This window comes from Vicugna pacos, chromosome 14 (genome assembly GCF_048564905.1).
Source record: "Vicugna pacos chromosome 14, VicPac4, whole genome shotgun sequence".
In the NCBI taxonomy this organism is placed as follows: Eukaryota; Metazoa; Chordata; class Mammalia; order Artiodactyla; family Camelidae; genus Vicugna; species Vicugna pacos.
Genome location: NC_133000.1, coordinates 15,290,819 through 15,316,027, shown reverse-complemented (window position 1 = coordinate 15,316,027; position 25,209 = coordinate 15,290,819). Strand labels below are relative to the sequence as shown.

The 25,209-nt window shown below is 35.3% G+C and overlaps 1 protein-coding gene across 7 annotated transcripts in view; it reads right to left on the bottom strand.

Moving 5' to 3' along the window:
- CAB39L (calcium binding protein 39 like) overlaps positions 1-25,209 on the bottom strand; it is a 77,759-nt gene that overhangs the window by 23,155 nt on the left and 29,395 nt on the right. For all 7 annotated transcript variants that reach the window (XM_072976259.1, XM_072976260.1, XM_072976262.1 and 4 more), the window contains 3 exons: positions 18,941-19,083; positions 15,020-15,184; positions 712-830 (listed from right to left, as the gene is read on the bottom strand). In XM_072976259.1, the coding sequence (XP_072832360.1) occupies positions 712-830; positions 15,020-15,184; positions 18,941-19,042 (386 nt within the window). In that variant the 5' untranslated portion in view covers positions 19,043-19,083. The remainder of the gene's footprint in view (positions 1-711; positions 831-15,019; positions 15,185-18,940; positions 19,084-25,209) is intronic.

Genomic DNA, 25,209 nt, shown 5'->3' with positions numbered 1-25,209 from the left:
ATGTACAAGAAAAGATTTGGGAATTAAACACAGATTAGATGGACTAGGTATGCAACAGCATGCTAGGTTCAAGATGGTAGAGCAGACAGGTAGGGAAGGGGAAGCAAAAGATAGTCTGCTATCCCCAAGCCTTGCTACACCCAGATTTCTGGTCTTAGGAGTTAGGGTAGCCTCAAAATGCTCACGAAACATTCATAAATGAGTACACACGAAAAGTAATAATCGGGGATTCTATTATCTGTTATCTGACTAGACTTTAGTTTTTTGGCTGCCCTATGGTCCCATATACATACACGTGGAAGCATGTCATCTTAGTAGATGCTAGCCATGGGAAGAATAGTGTGTGTGTGTGTGTGTGTGTGTGTGTGTGTGTGTGTGTGTGTGTAATGAGGGGATTCAGTCTTATGTAAAAAGGATAAATGAGCAGCCAGGAAAAGGGCAGATTGGGAAACACAGGCAATAATGTAATAGGAATAGGTAACAGGGAAGTGGAGGAAAGAGAGGCAGTGAAGAAGGAACTTTATTTAAAGGATTTTGCTGCAGCCTAAGTAATCACAGAGACATAGACCTGGAGGGCTGACTTCAAGTATGGCAAATACATTTATTGTGATTCCAAAAGGGAAGTGATTGTATCTCAAGTGAATCTAATGCTATATACTTTTAACGACGTTTTAAAACTCAGACCCACTTTAAAGGAAACTGTGCACCTACCCTTTGAGGAGCATAAACAGGACATGAGGATGAGCACTGATGTACTCCACAGTAGGACTCCGAGTGCCTATCTGTCTTCTCAGGATGTTGTTAAAGATGTGGGTTACATCTTTTTTTCCCTGTAAAAGAAATAAACTTTGTTGTATGCTTTAAATGGGTGAATTGTATGGCATGCAAATTATTATCTCAAAAGCTGTTTATATACATACACACACATTCAGAAACAGCACCATCCTTTATAATATGCAAAAACATTAATTTATCTTTTCATATGTCTTTAATCAGCTGTACTTTCAAATATTCAAACACAGAGTGTACAAAATTGATGCAGCTCCCTTCCATAGCATTTGCACTGTAAGAAGTTTGAACAAATAGAAGTCTATTTCTCACAGTAGGAAATGAAATGGCACAGAAGAATATAAAATAGTAAGAAATATGATACAGCTAAATTCTTTGGTTTTTTTACCTCTTAGCTTAGTCAAGAAGAAAATCATTAACATTTTTAAAACCTTCATAAGTAAGGAGGGAAAATATAGGAAGAAAATAAAGACTTTAGCAAATGCAGGTTTGAATTTAATTCCTTTTCCTTAGATACACTTGATGGTTATTTTCCCCTTCCACTTTATCCATTCCCCTTCCATTTTGATGCATTAAAAAAAAAAAGAACATGAGTTTTCTATTAGTAAGTATATTTGACTTTAAGTGATGATAAGAAATCATATCTAACTTAGATGAATTGAAGACACCACTCAGTCCCAGTAGCCTGAGCCAGAGGAACTGTAGCCCATCTTGGGCAGGGCTTCTTAGTGTCCTCACATACAAGACCTTCCACTCTTACACACCCTACAACCTGAGACTAGCCTGTTCCTCCAGCTGGAGCTCCAGATTTTCCATTCTCAGTTACTGTGGCCCTGATCCTGGCCTTCATCTCACAACTGAACTATTGAAGGGTGCCTTCCAGTTATGCCCTCCACCTCAAAGCATCCTTCACTCTGCAGAGTGAGCTACCCAGAAATGTAAATACAACCAGATGATTCTCTTCTCTTAAGCTCTTCAACAACTCCCTTTGCTTAGAAAAAAAGCCTAGTGCTTTCCATGACCTGGTCTTGCTTACCTCTCCAGCCACTTCTCACTTTCCAATTCCGACCTCAAGTTCTATTAATACCAAACTGCTGTAGGACCTACACTTACACACGCTTATACATGTTATTTCATGCTTCAGCATCTTTGTTCATACTCTTCCTCTTCTGTTTGTCCTGAGTGCTTTTCCTTCCTTTCTTTTTCTAGCTAGTTTTTAGTCATCCTTTAAGATTCAGTTCAGGAGTATTCACCTCTAGGAAGTGGCCCTCTATATACAACACCATCTCTGCCTATATCAACTAGTACCTCCTCTTTCCCTACTTCCCCCTCCACCTATATGACCACTGTCACAGCAACTAACGTTATTTAGTGCTTATCTGTGCCAGGGACTTATGCTAACAACTGTATAGTGTACATATTATAAGTAAGGAAATTAAGGACTATCAAGGTTACATTAAGGCTCAGTATATATAGTAAGCATTAAATATTTACTGGACTGATTTATTAGTTTAGAGACATAGCCATCCATAAACTCTTTATCACAAACATGGGCCACTGAATCTCTCTTATCTATTAATGTGGCACTTTTTTTTAATACCAAGAGAACTAAGACCCCAAATGAAGAGAAGACAATAAGATTATTCAATTAATTACTCAATTTGAAAGCTACTAACCATTTGGACCAAGTACTGAAGAATAGTAATATAAAAATATTCTTAAAGGGTATTATTCACCTTATTAAAAATTGGCTCAAAATGGATCACAGACTTAAATATAAGACATAAAACTATAAAACTTTTAGGAAAAATTAAAGGAAAATCTTCAGGATCTAGAGTTAGGCAAAGACTTCTTAAACTTGACAGTGAAGGCACAATCTATAAAACAAAAATCAATAAATTTGGACTTCATTAAAATTAAGAACTTTTGTTCTGCAAAAGATCCTGTTAATAGGATGAAAAGAAAAGTATAGACTGGGAGAAACTACTTCACATATATGACAAAATCTAGTATCTAAGATATGTAAAGCATCTTTTAAAACTTAATAGTATGGAAAACAAACAATTCAATTAGAAAATGGGTAAAAGACATGAAGAGCCTTTTCATCAAAGAGGATATACGGATGGTTATAAGCACGTAAAAGATGTTCTTGATCTTAGAGGAAAAGCTTTCAGTTTTCCGCCTGTGAGTATGATGTTAGCTACGGGCTTTTCATACACAGAATTTATTAATATATATGTTCCTACTCTACCCAATCTGTTCAGAGTTTTTATTATGAAAAGATGTTGAATTTTGTCAAATGCTTTTCCTGTGTTATTGAGATGATCATAGATATTTATCCTTCATTTTGTTAATGTGGTATATTACATTGATTGATTTGTGGATGTTAAATCATTCTTGCATGCCTGGAATAAATCCCACTTGATTATGATGTATAATCCTTTTAATGTGCTGTTAAATTTGGTTTGCTATTTTGTTGAGGATTTTTGCATCCATGTTCATCAGGGATACTGGCCTGTAATTTTCTGGTCTTACAGTGTTTTTTTTCTGGCTTTAGTACCAGGGTAATGCTGGCTTCATAAAATTAGTTTCGAAGTGTTCCCTCTTCTATTTTTGGAAGAGTTTGGGAAGGATTGACATAATTCTTCTTTAAATATTTATTAAGTTCACCGATGAAACTATCTGGTACGGGTCATTTTTGGTGGGAGGCTTTTGATTACTGATTCAGTATCCTTACTTGCTATTGCTCTGTTCAGATTTTCTGTTTCTTCATGATTCCATCTCAGTAGGTTGTGTGTTTCTAAGAATTTATCCAGTTATTATTAGTTGTCTGATTTGTTGGTATATTTGTAGTAATTCCTTATGATCCTTAGTACTTCTGTGTTACCAGTTGCCATGTCTCCTCTTTCATTTTCAGTTTTACTTATTTGAGTCTTCTCTGTTTTCTTCTTGGTCTAGCTAAAGATGTGTCAATTTTCTACTTTAAAAAACCAAGCTCTTAGTTTTATTGACCTTTTCTATTATTTTCCTAGTCTCTCATTTATTTCTGCTCTGATCTTTGTTATTTCTTTCCTTCTAGTAATGTGGGGTTAGCTTATTCTTCTTTTTCTAGTTCCTTGAGATGTAAAGTTAGGTTATTTAAGATCTTTCTTTTTTCTTAATGTAGACATTTGTTGCTGTAAACTTTTCTCTTAGAACTGCTTTTGATGCATCCCATAAGTTTTAGTATGTTGTGTTTCCATTTTCATTTGTCTCACAATATTTAAAAATTTTCTCTTTCGATTTCTCCTTGACCTATTGGTTGTTTAGGGGCATGTTGTTTAATTTCCACATATGTGAATTTTCTAGTCATAAAAGATGCCTGATATTCTTTCAATCATCTTAAATTTACTAAGACTTGTTTTATGTCCTAACATATGATCTATTCAAGACAATGTTCCATGTTCGCTTGAGAATGTGTATTCTGCTCTTGTTGGATGGAATGTTTTGTTTATGTCTGTTAGGTTCATCTGGTCTAACATGTAGTTTAAGTATAATTTTTCCTTATTGATTTTCTGTCTGGATGATCGCTCCACTGTTGAAAGTGGGGTATTAAAGTCCTCAAGTATTATTGTGTTGTGTGCATTTCTCCCCTCAGATGTGTTAATATTTACTTTATATATTTAGGTGCTCCAATATTGGGTACATAAATATTTTAACATCTTGATGAACTGACTCCATTATTATTATATAATGACCTTCTTTGTCTCTTACAGTTTTTGGCTTAAAGTCTATTTTGTCTGATGTAAGTATAGTTACCTCTGTTTTCTTTTAATTTCCATTTGCATGGAGTATCTTTTTCTACCCCTTCATATTCAGTCTGTGTGTGTCCTTAAAGCTGAAGTGAGTCTCTTGTTTACTATTGTCCTATGAGACTCATGAATGCAAGCACCATTAGCTATCAGAGTCAGCTGATTTGGGGGCCTGTCCCTTGGGTGACAGCCATAAAAGTTAGGGCACTAGATGTGTGGACAAGCTCCTTCCAGGGAGATACTGGCAACTTGGTTGTCTTGTTGGAGCAAGCTGGAGGAGGAAGAAGGCAAGGGAAGTGCCCATTAGTTTTTTGGGGCTCTGGGAGGATCACAGCTAGAGCAACTAGATACATGTTAGTTAAAGCCAGACCCTTGGGCAGCAGCTTGTGAAGCATGTAGTCTAACCCCTTCCAGGGAAAGACTGGGAGATAGACATATTTGTCTGTTCCCTCTGTGCTGGTCCTGCAGGTTGAGGGATGGTAGCAATGTGTTCATGTGCCCAGTAAAATCTGCTTCTTTGTTTGCTACAGTCCTGTGGGACTCATGAATGCAAGCCCTGTAGCTTTCACAGACAGGCGATTTGGAGGCCTACCCCTCAGCTGGCAGCCTTAGTAGGGGCACTTGATGTGTGGTCCAAACCCCAGGGATAAACCGGTAGTTAGGGGTTCCCTCCCAAAAACATGGTGCTGTGCTGGACTAGGGTTTATGGTGAGAATGTGTCTCAGCCTTTCCTACTCATTTTGATGTGGATATTTTCTCAGACAACCAATGAGTCACTCATCTAGTTTCTGAATTCCTTCTCAGAGGGAATTCCTCTATGTGTAACTATACATTTGGTGCATCAAAGGGGAGAAATTCAGGAGTCTCCTATGTTGCCATCTTGGTCCAGAGTCCCAGTAAATTTTTAAATGATAAAATTCAATTCATTGTTGGTGAGGATATAAAGCAATCTAATTTGACTGATGTCCTAGAATTCACATTGGGAAATCTAGCCTGAGAAAAGAATCCTAAATAACAATCCTAAATATAGGGAAAAAAAGTTTCAGGCACAGAGATATTTATAGTAGTTGTGATAATAAAGTTAGAAACAATCAATATATCAGAATTAGGTATGGTTAAATAAACTGTGGCATGTCTAACTGACAGAAATAAAGAATCAGAACATTAAAATGTTGGCAATGATTAAATGTAAGGAATATCTATAGCTAATCATTGTTTTTAGTTTATTTCATGGAGAGAAATAAAGGAAGAGGTGGAAATAAGGGAGGAAGAGATATAAGAGAGAGTAAAGAAGAAAAGAAGGAAACAGAACCAGGGAGAAAGGAAGACTAAGGGAAGGAGAGACAGAGAGATAAAGAACAGGTACATGGAAAAACAAATCACATATTCCTTTAAGAAAAAACATAATATAAAATCCAAATCTTAATAGAAAATTGGGAACCTTCAATTTAAAAGGATACTTCAGAATCAGTTGCTCTCATATTTTAAAAATACTAAAAAAAATGTTCGTACAACATGAAATTTCATTTAAACAGATGTTAAAGAATATGTCTGATCAGAGAAGTGCAAATCAAAACTACAATGAGGTATCACCTCACACCAGCCAGAATGGCTGTCATTCAAAAATCCACAAATGACAAATGCTGGAGAGGCTGTGGAGAAAGGGGAACCCTCCTACACTGCTGGTGGGAATGCAGTTTGGTGCAGCCACTATGGAAAACAGTGTGGAGATTCCTCAAAAGACTAGGAATAGACTTACCATATGACCCAGGAATCCCACTCCTGGGCTTGTACCCAGAAGGAAATCTACTTCAGGATGACACCTGCACCCCAATGTTCATAGCAGCACTATTTACAATAGCCAAAACATGGAAACAGCCTAAATGTCCATCAACAGGTGACTGGATAAAGAAGAAGTGATATATTTATACAATGGAATACTACTCAGCCATAAAAACCGACAACATAATGCCATTTGCAGCAACATGGATGCTCCTGGAGAATGTCATTCTAAGTGAAGTAAGCCAGAAAGAGAAAGAAAAATACCATATGAGATCGCTCATATGTGGAATCTAAAAAACAAAAACAAACAAACAAACAAAAACAAAGCATAAATACAGGACAGAAATAGACTCATGGACAGAGAATACAGACTTGTGGTTACCAGAGGGGTGGAGGGTGGGAAGGGATAGACTGGGATTTCAAAATTGTAGAATAGATAAACAAGATTACACTGTATAGCACAGGGAAATATACACAAAATGTTATGATAACTCACAGAAAAAAAAATGTGACAATGAGTGTGTATATGTCCATGAATGACTGAAAAATTGTGCTGAACACTGGAATTTGACACAACATTGTAAAATGATTATAAATCAATAAAAAATGTTTAAAAAAAGAAAAAAAAGAATATGTTTGTTGTATAAAAGAGGTATGGCTGTGAATATAAATGAATTTTGAAATGAAAGAAGTCATTTGTTTTGTTCAAACCTTTCTAGACTCTACAGTGTAGTACTGCAGAATAAATATCAGTCCTCTTTGAAATGTCATAAGAGCATGTTTTTCATACTTCCCAGTGAAATGCCACAGAACATTTCCATACGGCATTCCGGTGAACAGTAGAAATGAAGCTCCACAGAACTCTATCCAAATTTCACACAGAGGAAAACATTCTTCTAGTTCATGAGCAAATGTGTGCAAAGGCTAGGGAAGCCCCCCGTGGATAACAAACTGTGCCACCAGGGGCAGCTTTCCAAACAGAGGAAAGGATCAGAATGGAAAGGATTAGAGAAAATTTAAACAGAAACAAGATGATAAAGGATGGTCTCTTCACTGCATGCAAACTTTGTAGGTACCCATTCATTACACTATATCTAACTGGAGTAAGGCCTTAACTATTTCAAAACTGTGTTCTGTGACCCTCAGGCTGCCAGATCTCAAGCTCCGGACCTGGAAGAGGCCAGAAGAAAGGAAAAAGAAAAAAAAAAAACCCTAATAGCATCTTTGATGATAATGAGGCAACATCTAGAAATGCCCCCAAATGCCTGCGATTAGCCAGTAATTCTAAGATTATACATAACGTAACTGATCAGATTTCAAACCTGAAGAAGCACTTGTGTTAGCTGGCAGATGCAACAAAGGTCAGCCCTGATACAAGATGTTCCATGACGGACTACTGAATGAATGATATATACGAAGTATCAACTGGAATCAGATAAGAAAAGAGAAAAAGAAGGCAAAGAAGTGATGAACAGCAGTCACAGAAATTAGAAATAACTACTGATAAAGAGCATCCTTCACTGATAACATAAATGACAAAAGACAAATGAGAGTGTGAAAGAGGGTAGGGACTAGAAAAGGAAACATTCACTTTAAACTGCAGCAGCTCACATGAATACAGAATACATATACAGTTCTCAAAATTCAACAGCCAAGCAAAAAGAGAGCAAAAGATCTGAAGGAACACTTCACAAAAAAAGAGATATGGTGGCAAACAAACACATAAAAAGATGTTCAACACCATTAGTCATTAAGGGAATACAAATTAAAATCTCAAAGAGATATCACTAACACTTACTATAATGGATAAAATTAAAAAGCCAAAGCAAACAAACAGAAAAACCCTGGCATTATCCAACAATCCTACTCCTTTGTATTTATCCAAGTGAAGTGAAAATCTACATTTACACACACAACAAAGTTGTACATAAATGGTTACAAAGGTTTTATCTGTAATTGTTAAAAGCTGGAAATTCCCCATTTATCCCTCAATTAAGGGACAGATAAATGATCTGTGGTACATCCATGCAATGAAATACTACTCAGCAATAAAAAGGAAAAGCTCTTGATACAGGGCAACAACATGGATGAATTGCAAATGCATCATACTAAGTGAAAGAAGCCAGTCTCAAAAGGCTACCTTCTGTACAATTCCATTTACACATTTGCAAAGGCAAAAATACAAGGACAGAAGATAGATCAGTGGTTGCCTGAGGCTGAGGGGTAGGAAAAGGAGTTAATTACAAAAGGGCAAGGGAGAAATTGGGGTGGGGGGATATTATTTCTATATAACTCAGAACTGTGCACTAAAAAAGGAGAATGTTACTGTTTGTAAGTTATACCTAAATTTAAAGAAATGAAACAATCATAGTCATTGAAGTCATGGACTTCTCTATTCTACCCCTAGGTGTGCTGGCTTGGTGGAAAGGGGCAGGGAGAGCTGAGGTGGAGAGAGCAAATGTTTGTACCCAATTTCAGTGCAGAACTAGACAGGCAGAGCAGTCTGCAAGATGAGTGGCATTCACTGCACGGATTAGCAAGGGCTCTTTTGCAGGGGTCTAGAATTCAAACTAAACTAGTTTACTAGGGAAGTTAGTAAACAGACAATCCAAGTGCAGGCTAGCTTAGAATCTTTGCTCTCAAAAAATTTTAAGTGTAATTAAATTTACCTATTACATGAATTCCATCGGGAACTCCCCCCGACCCCCGTTCCTGTATCTCTCCACCTATCTTCTTCATTCTCCTCTCTGTCCTCTCTACAGGCTGGCTTCCTCTACTTCTTTTAGTCTACCTGGTAGGAAACCTGGCCACCAATGGAGAAACTGTATTTAATATCTTTAACTCATAGGGTTCTATCTCAGAACCGGTTCCAGGATCCTACAGAAATATTCTGGCCCTGCTTCAGTCGGATGTCCACTGCTAGGCCAGTCAGCTGTGTGCTGGCCAGGGTGTCATGTTGGGACAGAATGGTTGTTCCCACTGTATCCATGTGGGTGGGGAAGGAAGGAGCATGCCTCAGGAAGTGGAGGGGCTGGGCAGACAAAATATTTTGTATAGTACACATGGCACAAGCAGTCCTTACAGCATGTTACAATCCTTTAAAAGTATTGTAAGGTCAAACTAAAATGGTCACTGTCTTAAATTTTATAGGGGGAATACAAATAATTAATTATGCTTCCAATTAAGGACCTGATGCCAAATACCATTTTAATCACCCATAAATGTACCTTTACAAGTATAAATGCTTCTGAAGTTCATATTCCTTAGTTTTAAGAGGACAATAGGGTAAAAAATTACATAAAATTCCATTTAACATGATACAGAACTTTCCAACCGAAGACTGGAAATTCTTTGACTTAGTTTGTCTAATGTTAGGTGCAAAATACATGATTGACCAAACAGAATCAAGACCAGATAAAATCAATGCCCTATACAGAGTAAGCATTTCAAATTGTTAAATGCTTGAAATACAGTCAAAACTTGTGTCTTAAGGCTTCATGATTTCTCATTTTCACACTAATAAAACCAAAGGTTAAGGACCGCTTTAATCAGGGCTAGAGAACAGGAAAGGATTTTCAGGGGGTGGAAATTTTAAAAAACTTAGGACCATAAAATGGCTTACCTAGTTGATTCTGGAGTGCTTATTCTGCTTATTTTTTAGAAGTAGCAATAAATAATCATTAGAGATTAAATTATCACAGTAGAAAGTTTTCTGCTTCTTTGAGCTGCTTTCTAATTCAACCTGAACTGTGTATCCTCCCTAGTTTTGCAAGGCACACCTGCCTTTAAAATGAATGCATCAACTCTTACATGCAATACATTTTCATCCTTTGATCTGTTATCACATTGTGTTTCAAAACATCAAAAGAACCCAAAGCTGTGTCTTGAATAGTGGCCAAACCTCAAAAACACAGCTCTGAGTTTGATCCTGAGCCCATGAATCAGAAACCTTGCAATCTCAGGCCTAACTCTTTTTTAAACCTCATAAAAGTATGCTGAAGTAGTTTTTTTTTCCTGTCAGCAATTTTAAGGCTTAAAAGATTAGATATAAATTTATGGCTATCAAGTAATGAGATTTTCTTTTTAAACAATTTTAACTCAAAGCTCTGCCTTCTAACTAGCCCTTATTCACATAACAGCAAGATCTTCCAGTACTTTCCTCTCCCCAACCGACCACTTTTCTCTTGATTCCTGAAGGAGAAAATGGGTTTGCCACACAGATTCCTGAGTCAGTCCCCACTACCCAGTCTAAGGCAACACCCTGGACCACCATCACTGCTATCAGTTCTGCACTTCAAATCCCTGCTCCTCACTCCTCTCAACCCTTGTTCATTGTCTTGCCTCTCACAACTTGTTATTTTCTCAACTAGTTATTTTCTAAACTGTTTATCCCAAGTGTAGAGAACCGCCACTTCTTCTTCACTCCACATATACTATTAGTACATAGTTCTTTTATCAAGGGTTTAAGGGTAACAAAGGGTAATTATAGCACTGTGCAGAAACAGCTTCAAGTTGAATCCTACACATCACTATTATTAAAGGTTCCTCGGCATTCCTGATCGTCTTTTTCCTTAAGCCCCTTCCTCTGTCAGGGTTCTGGAGCCTTCTCTCTCCCTTACTCCAAACCCTTCTCCGATCACTCTTCTATTTCCTACTCCTATCGAATTTAGCCAGAGAAGGCATTTCTCAAATTTCTGTTACTTTACTCTGCAAAGGGAACCTAAGCTCTTTTCTTTCAGTCTTTTCCTTCCAAACACTGCCTAGAGACCTCGCCTTTCACAACTAACAAAAAAGCCCATCTAGATGTCCTCTAAACAAAAGTTCTTTTTTTCTCTCTAAGGAATGCTCCATCCTTTTGGGTTATCTGGCAAAAGCTGCAGCCCATCCCTAAAGTAATAGCTTTTCCTTCCTGTTATGAAAACATACCAAAGATTTTACAGTCAGATGACTGTTGTACTCTTCAAAGAAACCCCAGGAGAGGCTATTCACTTACTGAAATATAATTTCTCTTGAATTATCTTCTACACATGTACTAATTCCTTAAGAAAAGCGGCTTACAGATGTGCCTCAGGACATCTTCCTTTGGTCCAATTCCCTTACCTCTGCTTCTATTTCTCACTCACTCCTGCATTCACTCATTCACCCAACCAATGGATGGGACACTAGGGGTGAGAGACGCAGTCCTAGAACTCAAGATGCTCTCAGTCCAGAAGGGGCTGTTCCAGTGCTACCTATGAAGCAACAGATGAGGAGGGCGGGGTTCTGTGTGATTAGACTGAGTTTTGAAGTTAGGAGGAGTTTTATCAATTGGTCACTCGTTTATATGGATACTTTAAGCTTGAAAAGGAAAGCTGCTGCCTGTGGGCTGATCGTTCACGCTTCCAGTCCAGAGAAATACTTAGCACATTTCTGCAAGTAGGCTGATGGTGCTAGTAATGGTGGTGCCTCCTTCCTGAAAATACGGTGAGTGTTTAGTTGCTGGAATGCTTAAAACTGAATTGTTTTACATTTTAAGTTTTTCATTCACTCATTCAACCAAGAAGTATTTATAAGTATTTATTTTCTCTGAGCTTGACTGAGTAGGACAGCTTCATCTACTGAATATCACATTCATTTATAACTATATCCTAGGCATTGTGTTACATCAATTGAATGAACGAAGTCAAGAACTGTCTGGTCAATAAAACTGAAAAAAAAGAACTGTCTGCAATGATTACAATAACAGATCTTCATAAATAATAGTGTTGTCATCAGTAAAAAATTATTACATGGAGTATATTATTTTGGAGGAGAGGCAAGTATATAATGCAGTTTATAAAGAAAATGTAAAGTAATTCACAAAAGTAATCTACTTAACTCTCTGTATATGAAGAGTTAATCTTCAGTTATATGGAAAATTCAAATATTCATAAAGATATTTTTCCCCAAGGATTCCAGAGAGTAAAAGTCTACTACTTGATAATGTATAAGTCAATTATTAGGTAATTAAATGCCTTAATCGCAGAATAATTTTTAAGTAAACTTCTTCCCTCAATGTATTTATTTTCAGGATACCTTGTAAAATAAGGGAAAGTTGCATAAGTGTTTCTGATTAATCCTCTTTTGTTATCCAAGCCAACGCAGAACAAAGCTGTGAGGCACTCAAAGTTTTTCTTTGGTGTACTCGTCCCTCCCCAGTTCTTGTAGGAGCACTTTGAACCTACGCTATTCTGTGGTTGCTCAAGGCTCCTCCAGGTCACTGGACCTGACAGCATCTCATCCCTGACTTATTCTTCAAAACATAACGATCTTTAGTCATATTCCTTTCAGCATCCAATCACAAACTAGGCTAATCTCATAAACTAACTCAAGCTAACATATTCATTAATGATGATAATAGCTTGACACATTGCTGTTTTCAGGAATATGTGCAAAACAATAGGAGATTTATAGAAATATAATACTGTAATCCAAAAGCAGGGAGTTTCCCATTTATGGTCATTCACCAACTAAATTTAAAACTAAAATAATAAACAAAGAACAAACATCAAGGGTTATAGCAAAAATAAACCAGCTTACATTTGAATTAAGTTTGAGAAGGAGAAATGAGAATATACTATCTGACATTTGTATCTATTTGCACATGTATTTAGTGTTCTTCCATTAAATATACATGTATATATATTTTACTTAGTTTAATATTTAAAAGCAATGCTGTAAGTTCGTATTATTCCTATTTTACAGATGAGAAAATTTAGTTTCAAAGAGGTCACATTACTGACTCCTGAATGGCAGAGCAAGGATTCTATAAACAATTCTAAATCCAAGTCAAGGGTTTTTTTTCCTTGGAAAAAACTTTGACTCCTACAAATGTCCATAATACCTCTTTTTTTTTATTTTAACTTTTTATTTTGAAATAATTATAGAGTTATAGGATTTGCAGGGATGGTACAGAGATGTCCCATGTATCCTTCACCCAGTTCCCTGAAGGTTACATCTTACATAATTTTAGTAGACTATCAAAACCAGGAAATTGATACAGAGTGTATATGTGGCTCTTTGTCATTTTATCACGTGTGTAGATTCTTGTAACCACTAGCAGGTGGGACAGGGAAATGGGCTCCCAAGCCTGTTGGATGCTCCCTGGGGTCCTTAGTGTCAGCATCCCTCTCTGCAAGCCTTCCTAAGGTGGTTCCCACCCCTTCACTCAGGTGTGTACTCCCAAAACTTCCATGAGCATCTCTTTCCCTGATGTCCCTGGTCCATTTCTCTTTGTCCCTTGGGCCCCCAAAACTCATACATTTATTGCCATTCCAGTGGGGTTTCAGGAGGGAGAGGAGGTAAGTGTTTAGTCAATGCAACATCATAATACCTCAGTTTAAACTGAGTTTTAAAAAATGAAAGTATATAAACACAATGATAAAACTACACTTTAATTCCACATATGACCAGTTTAAAAAGGAAATGGGGAGGGAGTCAGATGGAGAGGGAGAGTGAGAAGCCAGGCAAGAAAAATAAGTAGGAAAAGAGATTATTGAGCAGAAAATGTCAAAGACAGAGAAACAGATAAGAGAGGGAAGGAAAGAAAAAGAACGGTGTTTCTGAAAGGAAGGCTAAGTTGAAGTCTGGGTCCTGTGTGGTCCTCCCTCAGGCAGGGTTGCTTCCAGTCTACACACCTGGCTTCACATCTCCAGAGCAGTCTGGCTCTGCATTCCTCCTCCTTGGCTCCAGTTGGCCAAAATATTCCCCCATCTAAGCCGTCCAGAGAGCTGTGGGCTAGTATTTCCCCAGATCCCCAGAGGCCTGGCCTAATCTTGGTCTAGTCACTGTAATGAGTTTCCTTTTACTTCCTCAGTGACAAACTAAAAGCAATTTACATCAGAAATCTCCATTCTCTTTTATCTCTGAAAATTTATTGAGACTCAAGCACTTCCCTGATAATTATCAAAACCCTGATAACATTAACAAAAACAACAAACAAATAAAAACCAAGACTTCTTTCATTAAAGTGTGCCCTATATACACATATTTCATTGAAAAATGACTGTTCTAAGTTAGATATACCATAGATAATAAAATGCTTACACATGTTCACCACTCCTGTTTTTAGGTTGTTGTTTTATTATTTACATAATTAGGTATAATTATTTTCAAAATGAGATAAATATCCAATATTAGTAGCATTCAACAAACTTCTTAACTCATTGGTATAAATATTTTAATTTAAAGAACAGGCTTGGGAGACAGTGAGTCTGAATCTCAGCTTTGGCTCTTAGTAACTGAGTGACTCTGGGCAAATTACTTAATATCTTTGAACTTTAGATTTTTCATCTATAAAACAAAAATGTATACACAGATGTAGATATACATCTATAGTACTGATCACATAAGTTGCTTTAAGGATTAAATGAGATGAGTGCTTGGAAACTGTATACCAGGTAGTAAGCACTCGGCAAATGTTACCTCTTTTTATTATTATTGGCACCAACCTTGCTACTTAGCTGCATAAAACTTAACTATAGTATACTTTTGCTTTTAAAAAGATCAGAAATTTTAAGTTTTAGGGGAAAATGGGACTTTAAATAATATGTAAACAGTAATAAAAAATTACAGTCAAATATTGGTAGTCATGTACATAAAAACTAGAGAGCAGACTTATCCTTTTGCAGATGGTTTACCTCAAAGTCTATGAGCTGTAGGTCAGCTATCAGCGTCACCAGCAGCCCAGTGTTGTAGAGTTCTTGTGCAAGCTGAGCCACGGCTTCCGTCGGGGGTTCCTTGTCACTTGCACCACACAGAATTTCTTTCATTGCTTGCAGTGATTTCGACACTTCTTCTGAAGCCTAGGGACCAAAAGGAATGCTAATAGTTAAAAGTAATAAAAACTTTCAGGCTATAAACAAAAAAGCAAATAAAAACTACCTCTTGAGCCCTGCTTATTTATGATCAAAGAACTCTGTACACACACAAAAACCATTTGGTAGGCACTGCTTTTTGTTTCTGAAAATATTACTAAAATTTATTTACAAAAGAAAGACTTTTAATATTTCTGCTTAGTCAACATAAGTGAAACAATCTTTAAATCATACTTAGACATAGTGAACTTCGCTAACAATTACAAATTCAACTCTTGTAAATTAAACTGAGTCCATTTTGAAGACTTATCAGTAGCTGGCAGTCTTTCTTTAAAGCATTTGTTAATGTTTTTCAATAAATCCCTATTCTTCTGATTTTTTACTGAAGTAGGCATAAAATCATATGTAGTCAAAAATCCATAAACTTCGTCAATCCACTTATCTCTTACAGATAATCATTACCTTTTTGCTATCTACAAAACTTGAGGAAAAAAAAAGAAAAAATTCTCACTACATTTTAAAGAGTAACAGGTAAATCCATAAAGGTAGAAAGTAAATTAGTGAGAACTAGGGCCTGGGGAGGGGAGGATGAGGTGCTGGAAAATTCCCGGAACTAAAGAGTGGTGTTGGTTGCACAACTCTGTGAATATACTAGTAATCACTGAATTGTACACTTTAAAATGATGGATTATATGATGTGTTAATTATACTCAATAGAAAATTTTTTAAAAGACAGGTGAGGAAAGGAGAACAGGCCAATTAGTTAACGATTTGCTGGATATTTTAAAAGAAATACAGTTTTACTACTTTCAAGTATTATACTCTAATCATTATAATTGGAGAAGGAAATAAGGAGAATAAAGCAAAACAAAACAATTCACAGTAGCATGATACTACTTAAAAATTAATTTCCAGATACATTTTATAATATGACTGAAGCAATCCTTAATTTATTAAAGGTTGGAAGTTTCTTAAATCGTGAGATATACCTACAGAAGAGTGCTTTAAACATATACAGAGTTGAGAATAATTATAAAGCAAACACCCGTGTCACCATAACACAGGTCAAGGAATAGAACATTTTTAGCGTCCCAGAAGTCACTTGAATGCCCCCTTTTCAGCCAAGAAGTAAATCCTTTTATGTCTTTGATGACAATTATTTATTTACTTTTCTTGACAGTTTTCTTACCTATGTTTGTATCCCAAAACAACATAGTTTATTTCTGCTGATTTGGAATAGGACCTGGACCCGCTCGTACTTGGCTTCTTTCGCTCAGTGCTCTATTTGTGAGGTTCATCCATGGAGCTGCATGTAGCAGCAGTTCTTTAACATTCATTGCTCAGCAGTGTTCCACTGGTGGCTGAACCACAACTTCTTTACCAGCTTTATTGCTGATGGACATCGGGGTTGTTTCCACTGAGGGGTTATTATGAACAATGGTGCTATGGACATTCTTGTACCCATGTGCCAGAATATCACTAGAGTTTATTTTAGGAGGAGAACTGCAAGGTCTTAGAACATGTAAGTTTTCATATTTAACAGATAATATACCGAGATCATTTCCAAGTATCAATGTATACTTCATCACTCATAGTGAGTGAAAGTTTTTATTGCTCTCCACACTTGTCAACACTTAATATCATCAGGCATTTTTCATTTTTGACAAGATAGTAAGTGTACAGCATGAATTTACTGTCGTTCTAATTGGCCTTTTCTTGATTACTATTGAAAATTAGTATCTTTTTCTTTTTTTTCTTTTTTCTCTTCTTTGTCATTTAGATCTACCCTTATATGAAGGTCATTTCTTCATTCTATTGGGCCAATACTTGGATCAATATTACAAAATACACTAGAATTAAAAATATATTTCTACTTTCCTTACAAGATGTAAGATGAAAAATTTTTTTCTACATCCTTACAAGAATACAATATTGTATCATTCACTGGGGCAGAAAAATACTATGAATCAAGGGTATTTATTTTATACATGTTTTGAATCTTGCCATAAACTAGTCACTTTAGAGACGAATGGAATATGAAGAATTCAATGTCCCTTTGAAAGAATAGCTAAAGTACGAAAAACCTCTTCCTCTGAGGAAGCCCTGCTTAGTAGGACCTTAAAACATTGTTAAAAAGAGGTCGCACTGTAGTAGAAACTATCAGTTGATCTTTAAACATAAATTCATTCTTTTACCCTTCATGTCAGTAAAACATTATATACCAGGATAACTCCTTAGATTTTTTTTCATTCTGAGTTTTCCTCCAGTTTTATTGAAATATAATTGACATACAGCACTATAAAAGTTGAAGGTGTACAGCATAATGATTTGACTTACATATATCATGAAATGATTATCACAATAAGTTTAGTGAACATCCATCATCTCATATAGATGTAAAAGTAAAGAAGCAGAAAAAAATGTATTTTTCCTTGCGATGAGAATTCTTAGGGTTTACTCTCTTAACAACTTTCATATGTAACATACAGTAGTGCCAATTACATTTATCATGTTGTACATTACATCCCTGGTATTTATCTCATAACTGAAAGTTTGTGCCTTTTGACTACCTTCATCCAATTCCCTCTCCCCACTAACCCCTGCCTCTGATACCACAAATCTGATCTTTTTCTAAGTTTTTGTTTTTGAAGTATAATTTACCTACAACATTATATTAGTTTCTGTTATGTAACATAGTGATCCAACATTTCTATACATTTCAAAATTATCACTATGATAAGTTTAGTCATGATATGTCACTATATAAAGGTATTACATAGTTACTGTACCTTTCATAACTGTAATGCATTCATTTTGCAACTGTAAGTTTGTACCTCTTAATCTCCCTCACTAATTTCTTCCCCCTGCTTCTTGCCATCCTCTGCCAGCCTCTGGCAACCACCTGTTTGTTCTCTATATGTATAATTCTATTTCTGTTTCATGTTCGTTCATTTGTTTGTTTTGTTTTTTAGATTCCACATATAAATGAAACCATACTGTATTTGTTTTTCTCTACCTGACTTATTTCACTTAGCATAATACCTTCTAAGTCCACCCATGTTGTTGCAAATAGAAAGATCTCATTCTTTTCTATGACTAATATTCCATTACCCCTTAGTTTAAGCTTAAGCTTAGTTTAAGTGTAGAGAAATCCAAGTTTGGTCAGAGGCTCCGATATAGTGAATCAAGAGTTCAAGACAACAGAATCAACCATTGTCAGTTGCTAGATAAAACAACAAATTCATACTGCACAGCACAGGGAATTATATTCAATATCTTATAGTAACCTAAAATGGAAAAGAATATCAAAAGGAATATATGTATGTATATATATATGACTGAAACATAATGCTGTGCACCAGAAATTGAGACAACATTGTAAACTGACTATATTTCAACTGAAAAAGTAAATAACTCTCAAATTAAAAAAATAAAATACAACATCAGAAAAAAACAATTATCAGTTGCATAAAACCTGAAATCAATTTAAATATATTTACAGAGATCCTACATGTGCATCACAGACCATATTTAGGACTTTTGGAGAGGGGAGCAATTAGATTTATTTATTAATTTTTTTTTTAATGGAGGTACTGGGGATTGAACCCAGGACCTCGCACATGCTAGGCATGCACCCTACCACTGAGTTATACCCTCCCCTTTTAGGATTCTTCATTAAGCCTTTATGTTGGTTTTTGGTCTATTTGTGCATTTTAATAACAATGTTATTGTTTTAGCTCATACCTTGTCTGTCTTTTTGTCTTGCTTTTCCAAAATGGCCAAGTTGTCTTTCAGAATTTTCACAATTTCTGCTGGATTTTTGTGGGATTTACTAAACAAAGGCATTTTTTTAAATCTATGGAAATCTCTTCTTCCAATATGGAATGCTGAAGACAAACAAACAAATAAACAAAAATTATGAATTTAATTCTTAACATGATTAAATTGTTATACCAAAATGTCTTAGAAGGTTTCAATAACTAATTCAGTAATATGAAACATTAAAATCAATCAAGCTAAAATGAGTTTCATCAATTTTTATGCCAAATTTAAAAACATGTAAAATATTTTAAGGAAGATTTTTTTAAGTTTACCTAAAAATTTTACTCAAAGTTTAAAAGTTTTCCTACAATAGAAATTCAAGATTTATGCAAGAATGGGGAAAGGAGTATTTTTAGAAAAAAAAGCTGATATTTAAAACCGGATATTTTGACTAAAGAGAGTGTTGATGATGATGATGATGCTAATGGCAATAATAATAATGATAAAGTAAACATGTGAAACAGAAGTGGATTAGGATCCACATACTGTGGTAAAGCAACATTTAAAAAGTATGCCACTCCATAGCAACCAGAAAATTACAATGTGAAACTATTTAGAATCTGGTTTTCACTTATTCTTCAGTAATTCAGCTGGCCATACTTCCTGATGAAATGAGGACTACCATGTTGGGGGAAGTGGGAAGGTAAAAGGAAAATCAAGCCTTGTTTTTGAGACCATCTATTTACATAGAGCAGAGAAAGCCAAATACAGCTGTCACTGCCCTATTTATACGAAAAATGTTTAAGTGTTAGGGAAAAAAATCAAAACCTGAAGAGTCTGATTAGTACAGGTATATTTATTTACCTTACATTTATTAGCAAAAATACATCAAACATTACAGAAATATGATGTAATAAATCAAAGGCTCCCATTAACTGATCATTCAGAGATGACAACTACTATCAGTTTAGTACACAATCCTCCTGAATTTTTTCTACACATATAAAAATATATTTTGTAACCAAAATAGAACAATACTAAATATAGTATTTTTCAACTTTCCCCCACTTTTTATATCTTAAATATCATTTTATGAATGTATGTTTAGATCTACTATAATATTTTTATAGCAATATCTATTAAACAGATACATTATGCAAATATTACTATTATTAAGTAATAAAAATTCTTATTAAGTTATTATATAATTTACTTTACCAGCACCCTATTGACTTTGGGCTTAATTCCTTTTTTCCTCATATTTTTCTTATTAACAATGATGCAATTAACCAATGAAGAATATCACACACAAATGTACACAGCTATTAACAGCAGCACCCAAACCAGCCATTCCTGTGGCATAACCTTGGCTATGGTTCTAAGTCCCTCATCCTCCGGGACTCCTACTTTCCAAATCTGGTTCCCTAGGATTTCTGTCAGATCTCTAAGTTATCTTATATCCATCTAATAAATTTCTTCTGTGTTTGTTGTTTGCGATCAAGACCAACTGGCATTCAACATTACCTGATAAACAAATGCAAGGTATTAAACTCCCATCTAGTACTGAGTTGGTAACTGATCCACTATGATTCAGAAGTTATGACCCTGTATTTATTGTTTTTAATACCAGTTTAGTTAATTTATTTTATTTTCCAATATATCCTTATGACTAACTTATTTTGTAACTGGAAGTTTGTACCTTTTGACCCCCTTTGCCCATTTCACCCACACTTCACCCTTCACCTTTGGCAGCCACTAATCTGTTCTCTGTATCTATAAGCTTGTTTTTTGGTTTTTTGTTTTTTTGATTCCACATGTAAATGAGATCATATGGTATTTGTCTTTTTCTGATTTATTTCACTTATGAAATGGGCCCTCAAAGGCCCATACATGTTATCACAAATGGCAAGATTTCATTCTTGTTACGGCTGAATAATATTCCAGTGTGTGTGTGTGTGTGTGTATAATACATAAAAAGAGAGAGGGCACATTATCTTTGTTCATTCATCCATTGATAGGCGCTTAGGATGTTACCATATCTTGGCTATTATAAATAATGCTGCTATGAACATGAGGTTGCGTGTTCCTTTATGAATTAGTGTTTTCATTTCCTTTGAATAAATACCCAAAAGTGAAATTGCTATATCATATGCAGTTCTATTTTTAACTTTTTGAGGAAACTTTATACTGTAAGAGGGGATTCTTAAAGAAAGATGGAGCATCATATTTTGAAATTAGATAGGCCACATACAGTGAACTCTAGGCTATTCATCACTGGTCCATATCCATGCTAAGTCTAGCTCCTGGTGTCCATCATGGCCAAAGATAAAGTGCGAAGGTGGAGACAAAAGGAATGGAGGAGTCCTGAAAATGGTGCCTCCTTGGGATAAACTGGGAGGATTAATTTTTCCATAAATTCTACCTCTGAGTTTTAAGAACACACAGTATATTTCAGCAACATAGGAAGCAGAAACAGGAGAAGACGCCTTGTTAAGTTCAACAGACTGACCCTAGATGAATGTCTCCTGGGCACTGAAAACTGTGTTGAGGTCACACACATCAACCTGCCCTCCAGTGTTAGTGCTCTATGCAGCACACAAATATCAGAAGACTTGACACTGGCCCTATTACACTTTTCTACTTTCCAAAGTGAGTAAACAGAATAAACAACAAATAACACTGGTTCTTTAAAAAAAAAACCCAGCATAAGAAAAGGGGAAAAATGTCCTGTGGACTTGGACAGGAAAGGTTACTTCCAAAATGAATTCTCTGTAGAAGATAGAACAGATATAATTGGAAAAAAGAGAAAAAGAAAAGGACTTAAGACAAAAAGAGAGCTGGCCAATATAAAAGATCAAAACCACATAATATACATGCATATACCCCAAATGCAGCATGGCAATACAAATCTGCATAGAGCAGAAAAGATCCCACAGAAAACTGATTGAGGACAACCAAAAGGTGCAGAGTTAGTCAGTGTATATTTATTCATTCAAAAAATATTTACTGAGCACTGATAAGGGGCCAGGCATTGCACCAGTTAAAAAAAAAAAAAGGTAAAATGAATAAGCCTTAGAGTGCACACGATGTAATGGGAGACACAGACACCACAGAGTTTTGCCAGAATGCCAGAAAAGGTCAAAAAAACTAAAATGAAGAAAGATACTCCGTGTGCATTTGTGTGTGTCGTGTATACTAAAGAGATATGGAGAACACACAGTGTCTTGTGGCTTTTGGAAAAAACAGACATTCCTCTTTTAAAGCTCATTCCTACAAAACAAAAAGGAAAAAAGTCAGGTTTGTCTTCAGACTTTCATAAAACTAAACATCGTAAGATCATGGAGAGAATCTACAGAGTCCCGAAAGGGAAAGTCTATAACCTCATAATTAAGTCTCTAGCCAACATATTTATGTGTGAATAGACTGGGGACATTAACTAAAATTTTTACAGAAAGATGAGATGGAGCCAAGCCCACAAGAGTTCAACAGGATAAATTTTAAAAACCAGAAATAGCTCTTGAAAGGGAGCCTTGATATTGCTGGCAGAACATGTGGGAGGGTGAGAATCTACGATTCATTCATATGGGAATAAAAATAAGAATTCAACTAAATAAGTTAACAAGGAAGCTGCCTCAAAAATCTCCAAGACAAGAAGGATGGAATAACAATAGCAGTAGAAATAACTGAATCAGAAAAGTAAAAAGAGAAAATCTCTGGTACTTTTTGGTCCCCGTTTCTTGCAGCACTAGACCAGTCTGCTCTCCTTCCCACCCCACCTACCAAAAGGGTGGGGACGTGACCCAGAGCAGCCAGAGTATTCCTTCCACTGCCCTGGCTACAGCAGTTGGCTCACAGATGGATTTTAACACCATCAAGCTAATCAAAATGCTTCAGTAGGACTTTTCCCCCTAAGTACTTTAATTTAATTTAGCTTAAATAAAATATTTGGGGCATACAGAGGAAGAAACAGAGAACTATGTGACAAGTTCTTGTATACGGACCACTCAGCTTAAGAAAAATCAAAACAACCGAAGCAACTCCCTTAGTTCATCTCTGATCCCATTGCCCTCTGGCTCATACTGTGCCTCTTTATCATATCATCTGACTTATACATGCTTTCACATCTGTACTAATATCACAGACAATATATGGTATTGTTGTGTATGTTTTAAAGCTTTATAGAAATGGTATCACATTGTCAGTTCCTTTTTTCTCCCCTCAACACTCTGCTTATGAGATTTATTCATGTTAATACTTGAATCCCTAGTTCCTTTAATCGTACCTGTTGTATAGTACATCATCCCACTGTATGATTCTACCACCGTTTATCAGTTCTCCAAATTCTAATTGTTTTCAATTGTTTCTTATGACATACATAATTATAACAGATTCTTTTGCACGTCTTCTTGTACATTTTATGAGAATTTCTCAAGTGCAGTGGTTTCATCTTTAATAGTGACTTGTAATGAGAAATGCATTTTACACTGACTCAGAACAAAGGAAAGTATAAATGATTGTATAATTGTTTCATAAAACAATACCTGCCCTCTGGATACATTCCATTCTATTCTATTTGTTCTATCCTACAGCATTAAAAAAATGCTGATTATTATCCATTAAATTGATTTCACTACCTGATAATGAGTATGCAAGATGTCACTACAGGGGAAACTAGATGAAGGCTATACAGGAGCTCTCTGTAGTGTATCTTATAACTGCATATGAATTTATAGTTATCTCAAAATAAAAAGTTAAAAGTAAAGAATCTGTCACTGTGTAAAACTGACAGTGATAATTCAGTTTAAGGATAATTACTGTTCCTGAAATAGAAAACTAACAAATGAAAGATTTACTTAAAGATGTAGAAGATGTGTCTATTTGTTCAATCCTTCAGCAAGCCACCCTTTTAACTGTATATAGCCACTGAGTAATTTCTGTAATGTGGCTCTGCTAATGTTAATGGTATTACCTGAATAAGATTTGTGATACACCTACAATTTTTTCATCCTGATATTTTTCTGTATTATCTATAATAAGCACAATTCTTCTTTCCTGAAACAATAAATCGATTTGAGGGGAAAAACCCATATAACTAAGAAAATAACTGGACAGGAAAACTTGTCTTATTTTTGAATAGAGAAGTTGAATATTATTATAATGTCAATTATTTCTAAAGTTCATAATTTGATACAATTCTAGTCACAAGTCCAAAAAAGGTTTTGGTAACTAAATTAAGTCAAGAATACCAAAATACCAAGGATAACAAACTTTAAAAAGGAATATGATTTAAGAGGGAATGAAATTAAAAGTGTTGTAAAGTACTGTAACAGTGACACATGAAAAACCAATGGAACAAAGCAGGCCAGATACAGATGTTACTATATGTGACTTTCAAATTTCTGCATGTAAAATAATTTCTCTAATTTTAGAAGTGGTGAAATAAATCTTAAAGAAAAAGGCTAACAAATCAGTTAATATGCTACAAATCTAATAAAATTTTTTGAATTTTTATAGATAAGACTATAAGAAAACAACAAAGAGACTTCAGTGACATGACTATCAAAGATAGAGGGCTAATAACATTATAAAATGAGATTTCTTAAGACAAATAAGAAAAATATTAAGGAAATAATCCATAGATAATGGAAAACCACAAAGGAGGAAATAGTTAAACACATAATAAATGTTTATTCTCTATAATGAAAAAATGCAAACTTAAAGTGAAGAGCTATTTCGTCCATTATATAACAAAGGTTTTTGTTGTTGTTTTGAGAAAATTCAACTCTAGTGATGGTGAGATGCAACAGGCCCTCTCTTTTCTTAGTGGTGGGAATATAAGCTGGACAGTAATTTGGCAGTACGGATCTAGAATCCTTAAATAGTCACAGCCTCTGACTTAGTAATTCTGCTTCTATCAATCTGTCCTAAGAAAATAAACTAATAAGGGTTATCTTTATAACTTTTTAATTTTTCCATTTTAATGCCTATAAAAATTTACATGTATCTTAAATTGATGGGACATTACATTAACTAGCAGGGGTTTTTCTTTCCTTTCTTCGTGGTACATAAAGTATATGACTTACAACCAATGGCTTCTTAGATTTGATGACATATAGTATATGGTTATGAAAATGTTTACAAAGGAGGCAAAATAAAATGGAAATGTTGTGAAAAACATCATCCCATAGTATAGAACATAACTAGAACTATATAAAATTACACACAAAATTACAAATATATAAAACCTATGC